The sequence below is a fragment of the Elephas maximus genome, chromosome 16 (genome assembly GCF_024166365.1).
Source record: "Elephas maximus indicus isolate mEleMax1 chromosome 16, mEleMax1 primary haplotype, whole genome shotgun sequence".
Classification (NCBI taxonomy): domain Eukaryota; kingdom Metazoa; phylum Chordata; class Mammalia; order Proboscidea; family Elephantidae; genus Elephas; species Elephas maximus.
The window spans coordinates 19204070-19218483 of NC_064834.1; the positions used below are offsets into that span (position 1 = coordinate 19204070).

General features: G+C 36.8%; 2 protein-coding genes across 11 annotated transcripts in view; one reads left to right on the forward strand and one right to left on the reverse strand.

Annotated features, from left to right (window-relative positions):
• Positions 1–14414, forward strand: part of LOC126059477 (graves disease carrier protein) — a 281521-nt gene that overhangs the window by 23964 nt on the left and 243143 nt on the right. The window lies entirely within an intron of this gene.
• TET1 (tet methylcytosine dioxygenase 1) overlaps positions 3483–14414 on the reverse strand; it is a 134535-nt gene continuing 123603 nt past the window's right edge. For 5 of the 9 annotated variants that reach the window (XM_049855141.1, XM_049855138.1, XM_049855140.1 and 2 more), the window contains 3 exons: positions 13316–13453; positions 9920–10268; positions 3483–5132 (listed from right to left, as the gene is read on the reverse strand). In XM_049855141.1, the coding sequence (XP_049711098.1) occupies positions 4120–5132; positions 9920–10268; positions 13316–13453 (1500 nt within the window). In that variant the 3' untranslated portion in view covers positions 3483–4119. Of the gene's footprint in view, positions 5133–7833; positions 7876–9647; positions 10269–13315; positions 13454–14414 lie in introns of those variants that run through there. The other 4 variants (XM_049855145.1, XM_049855146.1, XM_049855144.1 and 1 more) reach the window with 3 other exon arrangements.

Consider the following 14414-nt stretch of genomic DNA (forward strand, 5'->3'; position numbering starts at 1 on the left):
CCCCCAAAGTCTGCAGGCAGGAGTTCTTGCTGCAGTTTTACTTTCTTTGCCTGGACCTCTCATAAAAAACCCAAAGCCGTTTTATTTTTGACTTGTACCAAAATAAGGTTATTTCCCAGTGATAAAAATACCTTCTAGGTAAGCACATTCAGTTTGTTTTTCTACAGCCACCCTAACCACAAAGTGACCTTCATTTTACAGTTTAAAATCTAATTACAAACCGACATCAACTTCTGCCCTCTAAGAGACTGAACTATGTGACGTCCAGTGCTATGAGAGGCTGCTACCGTATTATTTCATAATTCTCATCATAAATTTCTACAAAAGGTCAGAATTTACAGTTGTATTAAATCTAGAAAAAAAGATTTCCATGCATTAAGTGTGAAATAGAAGGTAGGTATGCATATATTATTAAAGGTGGCACACAGCTACTGATTTTGTCGGCACGTTCAGAGGAATGCTGTGCCCCCTCTCTTGGTGGAAGTTGTCATGCAATAATGTCACAACTTCATCCCAGAAAAAAGGTCTAAGTATAATTTTTTAAAGACTAAACTTAAATAGTTTGGAGTTATTTTCATACATGCTATTGTGAAATGATAATCAGTAGGAGTCCACTGAAGTAACATTACTAAGTATGAATTAAGTCAGTAGCTCATTGACACAACAGTATGCATTCAATTAAATATGGATTGGGGTCATGTTTTAAGTAAATTGCTTATGGAGCTCATCTTGTTGGAATTCTATATTTAATAAATGAGAATATTCCCATCCACATGCAGATTGCATAATAAAGATGTTAGAAAGTTATTTAAGATGCAAACGTTATGCAAAAAACTTATAGCTATAAGTTTTCACATAGCCTCACTTTCCAGTAATAATAGATTTTGATTAGTTTTATGAGGTGTTCTATTTGGTAATTTGTGGAGGAGTTGGAAACAAGAGGTAGGTGAGGCTGACAGGTACAAGGAAAAGAATAATTTTCAACAGTGGCCTAAAAAAATGTATGAGAGATGATATTTTGAAGGGTCACAGGGTCTAGGACTCTACCGTAGGCAGGAATTATTCTCTCATGACAGTTGACAAGTTTATGAACAGGTGGGGCTAAATTGTGGGTCATGTATCAGTGAATGCAATTATCACACCATGCACAAAGGCTTTAGATTTAAAACCCAATTCTAGTGCTATAAAAAAAGGTAAAAGAAAAGGGGATCATTACTGAAAAACATAAAAGTGGTGTAGAAATAATGTTAGATGACCAGTTTTCTGAATGAAAATGTCATTTCAAACAAATTTATTTCCTTGCTTCAAGAGAAAGAGCATTCTAAAAGCAGTGTATCTAGCATACAATCACAATGCTGCAGAACATTGAATAAGCATAAGTTTTTTTTTTTTTTTAAATCACAGGGCAGAGAATGGGATAGTTAACTGTTAAACTTTGGAAATAGAGTCCAACAAAGTAGGAATCTTGTGTGGTTCCCACAGTGGGGTTATCAGTTGAGACAGTCCATTCACGAAGTGTAACAATGGAATGGAAACATGCTAGCTGACACTGGATATTTTTATGTAATTGTTTTTGGTAAACCATAATAGGCTTCACGAATTCCAATATACCCATAAGTCAACATTCGTGTTTAAATTTTAGATTGTTAAAACCAAAAAACAAACCCAGTGCCGTCGAGTCACTTCTGACTCAAAGGAACCCTATAGGACAGAGTAGAACTGCCCCATAGAGTTTCCAAGGAGTGCCTGGCAGATACGAACTGCCGACCCTTTTAAGAATCTTAAAAAAAAAAAAAGTTATACGCTAGTAACAGACTGCTTTGAATTGCTGCAGATACAATGGATTGTTTTGAAGGAAATTTGCTATTTTGTTGAAAAGTATTTTTGCAAGGGTATCTTTTAGGATTTTAATTCTTTAAGTTTTCTATGTCTTAGGTGGTGATTCAGAGAAAAACAAAAGCATACTTAAATTTCGCAGACATTCAATAAGTGTTTGCAGAATGAAAGAATGGATAGATGGATGGATGGATAAAGGGCCTTACAACTTTATCCATTAAATCTGGTGAGGAAATAATTTCTAGTGGGAGCTAATGCCTAAAATCTAAAACATAATATCACGAGGGTTTATTCCTGATAGTCTAATACTAGTAAATATCTCATTGAAGCAGCTGAAGCAATAAACAATCATTTATTTATATGCTTATATGTATAAGAAAACCTTAGACTCACAAAAATATACATGTTTTAAAACGGAAATCTAAGGCACACAAAATACTAAAACAAGTCAATGAATTACCCTATTGTACATGTTCAAGAAGCAGAAATCTACTTGTACAAGATGATGGTCTGTCAATGGACATTTCGTTATTTACAATCCCTTCATATTCCTTTACTTGGGTTAGTCAAAAGCTTGAAACTTATACTTTGCACCATATATTATTTTAATATAAGTTATGAGTTTTTTCTTTAGAGAGCTTGCTGGAACTGTTTGCTTTTGCACCAAAATTATGAGTATTAGCGGTTGTGGGCTTCCTATGGCATTTTCAAGGGAGAAGCACCTTTAGGTTTTCCATGCTCCCAAGGAATCTGACACTTTTAATGTTATAGCACCTCTGCATTTTAACAGAATCAAGTATTTCATTGAAAGTTCTTGTCCTGAACATTTTACTTGGGCAAACAATCTTTTTAGTTTTTCTGTAAAATAAGCCAATAAAAATGGGAACAAACAAAAGGAGGACTAAAATAAACGGGATGCCTATTTCCCTGTTACCTAGAGCATAGGCAATTATCAGAGAAGGTAAAAAAAAATCATCTTCCCAAAACTAGTATGCTAAGATAAATGACTATGGACTAGTTCTTGATGGACAAAACCATTCTTGTAATACCAGTCCAACTGTTTATTTAGGCTGTGGTTAGGGGTGTGATGATGCTATTGTCTTCAACAAAAGATTTCGACAGGGAATTTTTTCCCTTATTCTATACCAGATTGACTTTCAGAACAGATAAGGCAATTTGAAGTGGATAGGGCTCAGCTAATTTCTTTTTGTCTTTTATCACCTGGAAACACTGGAAGCATTTGACTCTTCAGAATCCTATTCTGTCCAATCTCCTTTTGGAAACACCTCTCATGGATTATATTGAGAAAGTCAGGATGAAGGTAAATTTGGGCCACAGTTGCTCACTATTTCAGAAGATATCACTCTTAATTAGTTCCAAAGAAAATGTTAATCAGAATCGGTAATGTTTCCTAATTTCAATTTTAGAGATAATTAACATTTTTTCATTATCTAACTATTTTATATAAGTAGCTAGTATTTGAATGAGAAAGGACACATTAAAAAAAAAAAAACACAAACCATATACATGATTAGAATACATACTGCAGTTAACAAGATGGAACTCTACACAGCAAGAATAAATGATTTCTCTTGTATGCAAATATGCACAAACAATAGACAATAAGATTCTTATACTATTTCAAGTTACTTTTAAAAATAGAAAGTGCTTTTAAAATATATATTTACAATTTATGAACAGCCTCCAACCATTACTAACAATAATGAATTATTTTATGCAGGAGAAATATTTCGAGAGAAAACATTTCATTGGTTTATTTCAAAGGAATATGCCGATTTTCTAGCAATGATTGGAAGATGTTGGAACAATGGCACCATGAAATAATAATTCAGCTTATTTTTAACTGTGTCGATGTGGTTAAGCACCAGGAGCTGTGTAGAGTTAACACTGTGTATCTTGATTTTGTATCATAGAACATGAACCTGTTAAAATCCTCTAAAAATGACTCTTGTTTCATAGTAAACAGACTTAATTTAAAGCACCAAACTGAGTGATTCTATCAAGGTTAACACCTAACCAAAACATTTCTTTATGTATTTAAAACTATAAAACTTTTGATTTTTGCTTAAAATGTGCACTTTCTACCAATTGTCAAAATATAGTCACAGTTAAGAAATCCCCACCCCATTTTTTTTTTTTTTTTACCTCAGCCTTCAAATGGGTGAGATGAAGATATAGTAAACGATAACATGACTTTCTTTTTACAGCACCTTGAAAAAATACACTACACTAGCAAAGGCATTAAGAAGGGGAGAAAAGCTTTCAGACCCAACGGTTATAGGGCCCTGCAACATGTGTGAGAGCATAAGGGGACACGGTGACAACATTGTCATGGGTTAATGTTAATGCTTTATGTGAAGGAATTTGGTTCAATTCATTAACTTCAGGGGACAGTTCAGGACCTTCATTAGCTGCCTGGTCTTTCTGCTCTGAAGCCTTAGTTTTCTTATTCTTAGCTTCTTTAGCCTCAAATTTAATCTTGTTTAGTTCAAAACCATGTTGGGGCTTATTCAGGTTTTTGTGCTGGTAGAAGACGAGGGAGAGGCGTGTAGGATGATTCCGGTTTGGATGCTCGACAGGAGTCGTAGCATGAAGCTCTCGCCGGGCACACTCAATCAAAACAGACCCATGGGAGGGTGCTATTGCCACCCCACCAATATTGGCATCCAGGAAGATGTGCTCACTGTCTGACCAATACTCATCGATGTGGGGCAATTTCTCCTCAGCAGGTGACAGGGGATCATCTGAAAGGGGCTCATCAGACAGAGGCTCATCTGCTTCAGAATGCTGCTCATCTTCTTCTGCCACAGAGGGAGCAAGTTCATGAGGAGAGGTGATGAACAGAGGCTGCTGGTTTGGCTGATTAGGAGTTAGCTGCTCAGTTGCACCAATGGGAGGCTCAGAATAAACCAGGGAATCCGTCATGGCAGTAGACAAGGTGGGAAGAGGAGCCGATTCATCAGACTGTGCAATTCCAGTGCTTTCCCCAGCAGCTGCATTAGCACCACTGTGTCTGGCAGAAGGCATTGTGCAGTGGGGATTGCTACTTCTTTCTGAAAGCCTGTAGGAGACTGTTGCGTCATTCTTAAATGGAGCTGTTGTGGCCGAAGTACTCTTAGGGGACCATGAGAAGCTTGGAGGTAAGTTGGCCTCTTTCACTGGGTGAGGAATGGATGGGATCAGTGAGTAGGTTTTAGTGTTGTCTGAACCTTCGAAGATAAAATGTGGTTCAGTTTCACTTTTTATTTCAGGTTGCAAGGTCTCGGTTTTACACCCTAAACAGAGAAAAGGACACCAAAGGTGAAGATAAACACAAACTACTTTGGGTAGTTGCTGTCTTTAAACGGTATTTTTAAGAAGAAGTACAAAGGATAATGTAACAAAACATTGATAGTGGCTAGTTTTCTTCTGTGTATTTCAAGTCAAACATACACACACACAGGAGTATGTAGTTTATATGTAGTTTGGTATATTTTTTCATGCAACAATTTTCCTTAGTGAGTTTTCCCCTTGGGAAATAATCATAGGTAAGTACAAAGATTTAGCCCAATGCACATTCGTTGATTGTTGTTGTTGTCGTGTGTCCTCAAGTTGATTCTAATTCATACTGACCATATAGGACAGAGTAGAACTGCCACATGGGGTTTCCTAAGCTGTAATCTTTGCAAGAGCAGATTACTAGGTCTTTTCTCCCGTGGAGCAGCTGGTGGGTTCGAATCGCTGCCCTTTTGGTGAGCAGCCATGCACTTAACCATTGCACCACCAGGGCTCCTGTTCATTGGCTAGAATAATAAAATATTAGAAATAACCTAATTGGTTATGAAGTAAATAATTCAACTATATATTTGAATACTGTGATGACATAGGGCAATATTCAACCACCCGAAGAGATGTATAGATATATAAAAGGCAGTATTTTTGGAGAAGTAAAAGTCAGCACTAGTTTATAAATATTACTGGTTAATGAAAACGTCCTAACTGGCATGCTTAATTATTAATCAAAAGGAAAATACGTTGAAAATAAGCTACTTGTGACCCTTGGAAAAAACAGAGAGCATTTCCGCTTTGTGTTTTTTTTTCCACTCCATGGGTAGATCATTATTATCACATTAGCAAAAGTGTGGGCAATCTGCTCTGACAAATCTACACAAACCTCAGAACAAATGGAACCTTTCTCGAGAAGTTCTTTCTGTTTTGAAGTTCTTAAAAATTTTTGGAAGTTCAAAAGCAACAATTTTTAGTACCAAGAAACAGAAAAGGTAAAGCAGCCATGTTTTAAAATAATGAATAATACGACAGCAAACCTTGATCTACTTCAGAAAATCTGTAGTTCTCAGCTAAGACGCTACAGCCTGAAGACCTGACAATTCTCAATTTCTAAAGAGAAAGTACCTGGAAGATTCAAGCAGTGGTACACAAGAGGCCTGCGCTGTTATCTGTGGCTACATCTATTTTGTATCTATTATTATAGAGGTCAAGTGTCTACAGAATGTAAATCATGGGAAGGAAGAGAGAAAAGAATAATGAGTCTTTTACTGAGTTGGACAAACCTCAGAAAAGTTCTTATGGGTAAGATGAGAACAGGAGGTTATGGCCCACATGTTGTGCATATGGCTGCTAACAGGGTATATGCTATAAGAAAACAGCCCAAAGAGTGCATCTGAAAATGATTTACATTACAACCAACATTTAACCAGCACCTGGTCTAGGTAAGGATGCTGTTGGGGAATGACACAGGATAACAATAACATGGTTGCTCTTCTTCACAACCAATAGGGAGCAGATACATGAATCAAAAGTAAAACTAAATTTAAAATCTGTAAAATGGAGTTACAAGCAAGAGTGACACGTCTCCCATCTTGCCTCTTCAGTATTTCTCTTTATTGAATTGTTTTCAGTAGTATGTATTCAAATAAATGCACTGCCATTTCTCGCATCTTAAAAAACTGAACCATCTCTCACAAGTACAAAAACCAAAGAAGTTAAGGAAAACTATAATCCTAATTTTGAATATCAGTATAAATGGATGATATGTCCTCCCTCCACCCCATTAGGCTCCTTAGAGAAATGGCTGGTTTTAGATGGGGCAGGAAATGTCTAAGGTGAGCTTCAACATCTTGTTCTAGTAGCTAAGAAAATCATCAGAGTTGTGATGAAAGAACTCAGACAGCAACATAAAGGGGTTTCTACTGACTAAAGATGGGTCATTTGGAGCATTTTAAAGCATTTTGAGATTTAAACACACACACCTAAAATGCAGTGAAATATAAAATATGCTAAAAAACCATGAGATCATAATGATATTCAATTTTTAAAAACTTGATCACATTGGAAGATGCTTAGGAACCAACTAGTTTGCTGAAAGCTGGTGACTAAAGGTAAATAACTAGGTATTTATCCTGATTTCCCTGTACTGATAAGGACAATATTGGCTTTTTTTTTTTTAAAAGATCAACTGACAACCAGAAACAGAATGAGACTTAAAAAACGCATTGCTCTTGAGTCATTCAAACTTATAGCAATTGTATAGGACAGAGCAGAACTTCCATATGGGGTTTGTATGGCTGAAATCTTTATGGAAGCAGATCGCCACGTTTTTCTCCCATGAAGTGGCTGGTGGGTTCGAACCACTGACCTTCGGGGTTAGCGGACAAGCACTTAACCACCGCACCACCAGGGCTCCTTGAGACTTTATAAGTCCTAGTGAAATAATGGCTCTAGATGATGACCACGCGTGTTTCTAAAACCATTAGGTAAAAAGCTAATAGGGAATATTATGAGTGATCAGCCTTAGCATCACAAAAAACCATCAGGCATTGTGTGCTTCTTGGTGTGATGCAACAGGAGTGTACAAAATGCCACTAGTATCCTTGCCATAGTATTAAAAAAAAAAAATCAAAACTGAATTTGATCAAACCTTCAGATCCAATTTATAGGAAACGGAAGGGACAGAAAACATGCGAACTGATACTACAGGCAGGCAACCCGCAAAATCCGGTCTCTACAGCAAAAATTATTCTATAATGGAGGAAAAAGAGAGGAGTAAAAACTCTTAAATTAAAAAGAGGCATAAGACATATAGCAACTAATGAAATATGATGTGTGACCTCAAGAAACCAAATGTTCAAAATCAAATTCAATTTTGAGACCAGTGGAGAAATTTGAACACTAATTGGTACTAAGGCATTATTCGTTTATTTTCTTGTTTATTAAGTATTATGGTTATAAAGATTCCCTACCTTTTAGTGACATGTACTGATAAATTGATGTAAAATGATATGACTTCTATAATCTGTTTCAAAATAATCTAAGGGGAGGCGTCTGGGTAAGGGTACGGATAAAATAAGAACGTCTGTATTGAAAAATTTTCAAGCTGTAATTTTTTAAAATATGAATATATGAAGGTAGGAGAGTTGATTATACAATTCTCTGTACTTCAAATATTTAAAAAATTTTTTTCATTAAAAAAAAACTTTCAATCCTGTAACTTTCACTGCATTCCACTGATCTCCTTTATAGCAAAAGGCCTCAAGAGTCTCCGCCTTTTCTTTGGAACCCATGTCATTCATTCTTCTCCCCACCACTATGAATCTGCTCTAGCAGAGTTCCCAGTAACCTTCAAATCTCAGTCTTTGTCTCCCTTTACACAGGAGCAGCACTCCTTGAAACGCTTTCACTCCTACCTTACCAGAACTTCTTAGTCTCTCTTGGTGGTTCCTCCTCATCTCAAACGGGGCATTGCCATGACTAGTTATTGGATTTGTTTTCTGTCTCCTTCAGCCTTCTGGTGATTTCATTCAGCGTCATGGCTTTAAATACAATCTCTATGCTGTTGACCTCCAAAATTATATCTCTAGGCTGGACTTCTTCCTAGAACTCAATTCTTTCATTAAAATGCCTACCTAATATCTCCACCTGAATGAAAGTTTAAGAGGCCTCCAAAACTTAACATGTCCAAGACTGCGTTGCTGATCTTCCCCATATATCTTTCCAAACCTACTCTCCTACCTTCATCATCACAGTTGGTGAGGGCTACAGCCTTCCAGTTTCCTCAGGTGAATAACATCAGGGTAAGCCTGGACTTTCTTTTTGCCTCACATTCTGTATCTAACCTACCCTAAAGCCTGTTGACTCTACCATTAAAATGTATCCAGGATCTGACAGTTCTCACCTCATCCTCATTAGCTACCCTGGTCCAAGTCCCATCATCTTTCTGCTGGGTTATTAGGGTAGCCTCTTTATGGTCTCCTTGATTTCCCTTGCTCTATCAGACTTTAAGGTTTCAGGCAGCTTGGAGCCCTTCTGTATTAAGAAATCTCTGGTAACTTTCTTCGGACTCACAAAGGTAAAAGTTTTTACAGTGGGTTACAAAGCCCCACATGTATTGCTCGGACACCTCTCTTAACTCTCTGATCTTACCTCCTATTATTTTCTTGATTTCACACTCTGCTCCAGCCACACCGGCCTGTGTTCACTTCAGATATTCAAGGTAAATTCTAACCTCTGGATCTTTGCACTTCCATTTCCTCCCACTGGAACATTATTTCTCCAAATATCCACATTACTGACTCTCTCATTTCCTTTAGGTCTTTACTCAAATGCCACAATCCCAGTGAGGCCCTCTATGACAACCCCACCTCCCTGTTCTTTCACAGCTGCATTTCCAACACCTAGACCAGTCCAAAGTGCTTAAGTTGATGCATAAGGTGATTAAGGAATAATAATAGGCAAAGCATTTATAGAACAAACATTAAGGACATTTGTTTTCAGGAATAAATAGAAAAAATTACCAAGAATATTGATGGGTCATTTTTTTCTTGTTAACTTTTAGTTTTGGCACATATATATAAGAATACATAGTGTCTTAGTTTAAACAACTTATAATAATAAAGGTTCAAGAACAATGAGCTAACCAATTAATATTTGCTCTAAAGTTTTTCTTTTCATAATGCCTCTTATCTAAGACAGCAGCAAAAATGAAGAGAAACATAAGGTGCAAAGTGAAACCCTTCTGCCACTGAAAGTTGTGCAGAGAAATCTAGCAGGTTCCCTCAGGTCTCACCTAAAAGCGGCAGTGATGAAGTCTTACTGTTGTTTGTCACTGAGTTATTCTTCCGCTTGATTCGAGGAATGAGTTTCTTCTCCACCGCCCTTATCTTATGAGCGAGAACCTCTGTCATCATCGCCGCCCTTTTCTTCCCAGAACGAGGAACAGGCAGAGTAAAACGTGTTCTTTTTTTGCGGCGAGGTGTGAGGACCTCGATGGCCCCAGATTTGATCTTGGCTTCCAATCCTTCCCTTGAGCCAAACTCATCTGTGTCTGAAAGTTTATAAAGAGGTAGCACATGGAGCTGCTCATCTTGAGGAATAACACCCAAAGAGCGGTTATCTTCTCGTGTTAAAGTACAAACCTGATAGGAAGAAAACATGAAATGGGAAATATAGGTCCTGCATATTTACCGTTAGTTATTCTTAGCTTCTTCTTGCCGCCATTGCCAAAGGGATCTGAATTTCAATTTTATTTTCAGTTGGTAACTGCTGGTATATTAGTTGCAGACAAATATATCCTAAATCAAGTAACTCAAACCTAATTCAGTAACTTATCAGTTACTTGTAAGCAAACCAGTGTAATTTTGCGTTGATTTTATAAGTACATGATGTTATTTGTATTTTTTCATATTTAAGCTTCTTGTTGCACCCCATTATTACTGCATTGCCTAAGTTACAAAATAGTTACTGAATTGTGTTCACTGTCTTCTCATTAAATATTAACTATTAAGAAAGTAAGGTCCCTAGGTGGCGCAAAGACTTTGCACTCAACCACTAACCTAAGGGTTGGAGGTTTGAACCCACCCAGTGGTACTGTGGAAGAAAAGACCAATAAAGATTATAGCCAAGAAAACCCTATGGAGCAGTTCTCCTCTGTAACGCATGGGGTCACCATGAGGTGGAATTCACCTGATGGCAACTAACACCAACATTGAAAAGATAGGATTTTAGCCTATATAGCACCCTGTTTCTTAATATTTAACTAATATCACAGTCCTTTGTGGGGAGGGCTTGATCATGATGAATCATTCAAGTTTGCTGGGCTTTTCTTTTGAATGTTTTCACTTCTGCTTGTAAGTGAGATTTATCAGTAGATTTTTTTTTTCCCCCTGTTCTTTTTGACAGGGTGATTTTTATTTTCCTCAGTAAATGAAATGAGAAATATCAGTAGCAAAGGAAGAGGCATAAGAGAGATTTCTCTTTCTAGCAGGTCTTATGTTCTAATACTAATAGTTACAAAAAAAATTTAACCCAAACATTTTACCTTGAGGAATTTTCTGTTTTTGCTTCTTTTACCCTATTCCAGTGAGGAGCCAGGTCAATAGTTTTTCTGCCTTTCTTTTGGACTTAAAATAGCATACCTTAAAAAATTCTCTCTAAAATATAACTTATTTTCAACTGCCTTCCTTAGGGGAAAAGTTAATGTTTATGAAGTGAAAATACAGAATTATATGCAGGAAATTCCTGGCTTTAGGTAGCTAATATTAATGATTTGCTTTATGAGCTCATATTTTATTGTAATTTCTTTTGAAATGTCATTAGAAATCTACCACAAATCTATCCAATGATTTGTTTATTTCTTACTAAAGATATTACTCCTAGAGCTAAGAGCTACTTCTCAGACAGCAAAGATGGTCTAAGAATGCAAATAAGTGAAACAGACATATTTGATTTTCAAGGAAGTTTGGGTTTCATAAGAAAGCTTGACGATAAACCTAAAACCCATTGCCATTGAGTAGATTCCAACTCAGAGCAACCCTACAGGACAGAGTAGAACTGTGCCATAGGGCTTCCAATGAGCAGCTGGTGGATTCCAACTGCCAACTTTTTGGTTAGCAGTCGTAGCTCTTAACCACTAAGTCACTAGGGCCCCAACTTGAAGATACAGGTTGGTAAATCAAGGCAAGCTGTTTTTAATCACAGTTTCCTCAATATCTATAGCCACATTTACCAGGAAGACTTGAAATATTCAACTCTTCTGAGTGTAATTTGATGATAATAACTTTTTCAAAAGTGTTGAATATTAGAATCTTAAATCAGTAAAATTTTGCTTCAGTCATTCTATTTGTCCATACGGAGACTAAGAAGGGAACTAAGACTAGACATTGAGGAGCATAACTAGAAAGACTAGGCAAGCAGATGAAATGGAAGGAGAGTTTAGTGGTAGAATTTTAAGAATTGAGGATTTCAAAGATGAAGAAAGTAGAAGTGATCACAAGTTCCAGGGTAAGATCCTTGTTCCATGAATAACCAGAGTAGCAGGCATCAAAGAACACAGAGAAAAGGAACCAAAACTTAATTTGGCTCTGAACTTCATCTGGGCTGCCCTCCAGCCTGTTCACAGATTGTCTGTAATGAGGACAATCCAGGTGAAAAGTACTGGCCAAGTGATGACAACAAACCACTCCCCAGCTAGGATGCACTGGGACAGATGTATGGAACATGAACATTTGGAAATAACTTTAATCTCAAAGACTACTGTCAGCATTAGTGAAGGAGGGTCATCTCCACTAATCAAAAGTTCATTTGCTTCCTTAATCACTGAAAGATTTCTATTGATCAAGGCTTTTGATAGATCTGATTTACAAATTTCCAATCACACACAAAGAACCTGTACTTATGTCTTAATGAAGGTTTCAAAATTACTAGGCAAGCCAAACAAATGTGTGCAGTAGAAATACAGAGGCAGTCACTCTTTCCTGACTTCTGTTTTACTAGGTGAGCAAAAGATAATTACTTGAAGCAAAGTCATTTCCTTGACAAAAGGACTATTCCATGATTTTTCACTGGGACTTCTGTCTAAAAATTTACATATGTTTTGACTGACTTCAGGCTATGTGCATGTGAATATTTTCATAGCTGTAAACAGTATGCAAACTCATTGCAAATATTGCTGGTAAATTTGAAATATTAATATTATTGCATATATACTGGCATTAAGGAACTAATATGCATTAAAAAGATGATAAATTTGGCAGTTTCCTCACAAAAACAGAGGTACTGATGGCTAAAAGAAACATTAAGTAACTTGCTCAACTTCGTACTTACCAGTTTGACAGCACAGAGTTCTTGTTCTAAATAATCATCTACTCATATTTCCTAGCAAAATGGCATAATTAAATATATAATTAAAGTCTTTAAACAAAATATTTGTTTAAGGCAGGTTCTGTAACTTTTTGGAAGTACATTTATGACAATAAAATTAATGGCTACTACCTATAGGTAGTCTTATGTTTCACAGCACGTAAAATATGGTCTGCTACTTCAACAGTCAATCGGACCTATAGGTAGTCTTATGTTTCACAGCACGTAAAATATGGTCTGCTACTTCAACAGTCAATCGGATTCACGGACTGCCGTCTAAGTGCAGAGAAATGGAGCCTTTAGAGAAGGCCTCCCAGGTACATACCACAGTGCTTCCATTATTCATGTTGTGAATGTCCCTGTGGGGGTGGGCACAGAAGTCCAGGCAAGCAGTGACCCCAGAGAAGGGACGACCTTCCTTGCTGCCAAGCCGACATTCTCGGGCAACGTGTTCATATTCCACCTGAAAAAGAAAAGTATGAGACATCGCTTTAAGTGACAGAAAGAATCACCTTCAATAGAGAAAATGGAAATTATTGACTGACTTTATGGCTGAAGGCAGGGTGAGGACGTAAGTCCTGCAGTGATGGATAAACAAGATTACTCTAAATTATCACCTTAGGAAGAAAAACTAATACGATGCTTTAAAAACATGCATTTCATGAACCATTACAAAAAGCAGATTTATAAATATCTCTAAAATGTTGGAATTTAACAGAACATACTATCCAAGATAATACAAAAAATTAAAGATATAAAAACATGGACCTATGGTTATGTTTAACATAAAAAAAAAAATGGCACTTATAATTTAGGATTTTCCCCTTGTCAGGTGCCGACTCACAGCCACCCTATGTACAGCAGAGTGATACTCCGCTCAGTACTGCACCATCCTCATAATCGTCAAAATGGCTTCTCATCTTAATTCTTTTCTGGTTTCTCAGTTTTTATCTTCGTTGTGTTCTGCTTAGACTTGTGTCTTTTCATTACTAGCTCGGTTTTTCTTATTTCTTTCTTTTATTTAAACCGTTCCACTCTAAAACACAATTTTCTATCTCTAAATCCTCTCTAATCTGATTTGTGGAGTGCCTGGGTAGTACAAATGGTTAACATGCTCAACTGCTAGCCAAAAGGCTGGAGGTTCAAGTCCACCCAGAGACTACTCAGAAGAAAGGCCAAGCAAAACTACTTTAGAAAAATCACCCATTGTAAACTGCATTGCACGTGGGGTCACCATGAGTCAGAATTGAGGACAGCAACTGTTTCTAATAGTAACACAGACTGTAGTGAATATTTAAAATAGAACCAGAATATAAGATAAGAAATCATAAAGATTTTTTAAAAATCTGACTTGTAAGCATAGAACATGTATATGACAAAGCAGTTCTCAAAAATGCATTCCTTTTAGAATTTTTTTGAGATAT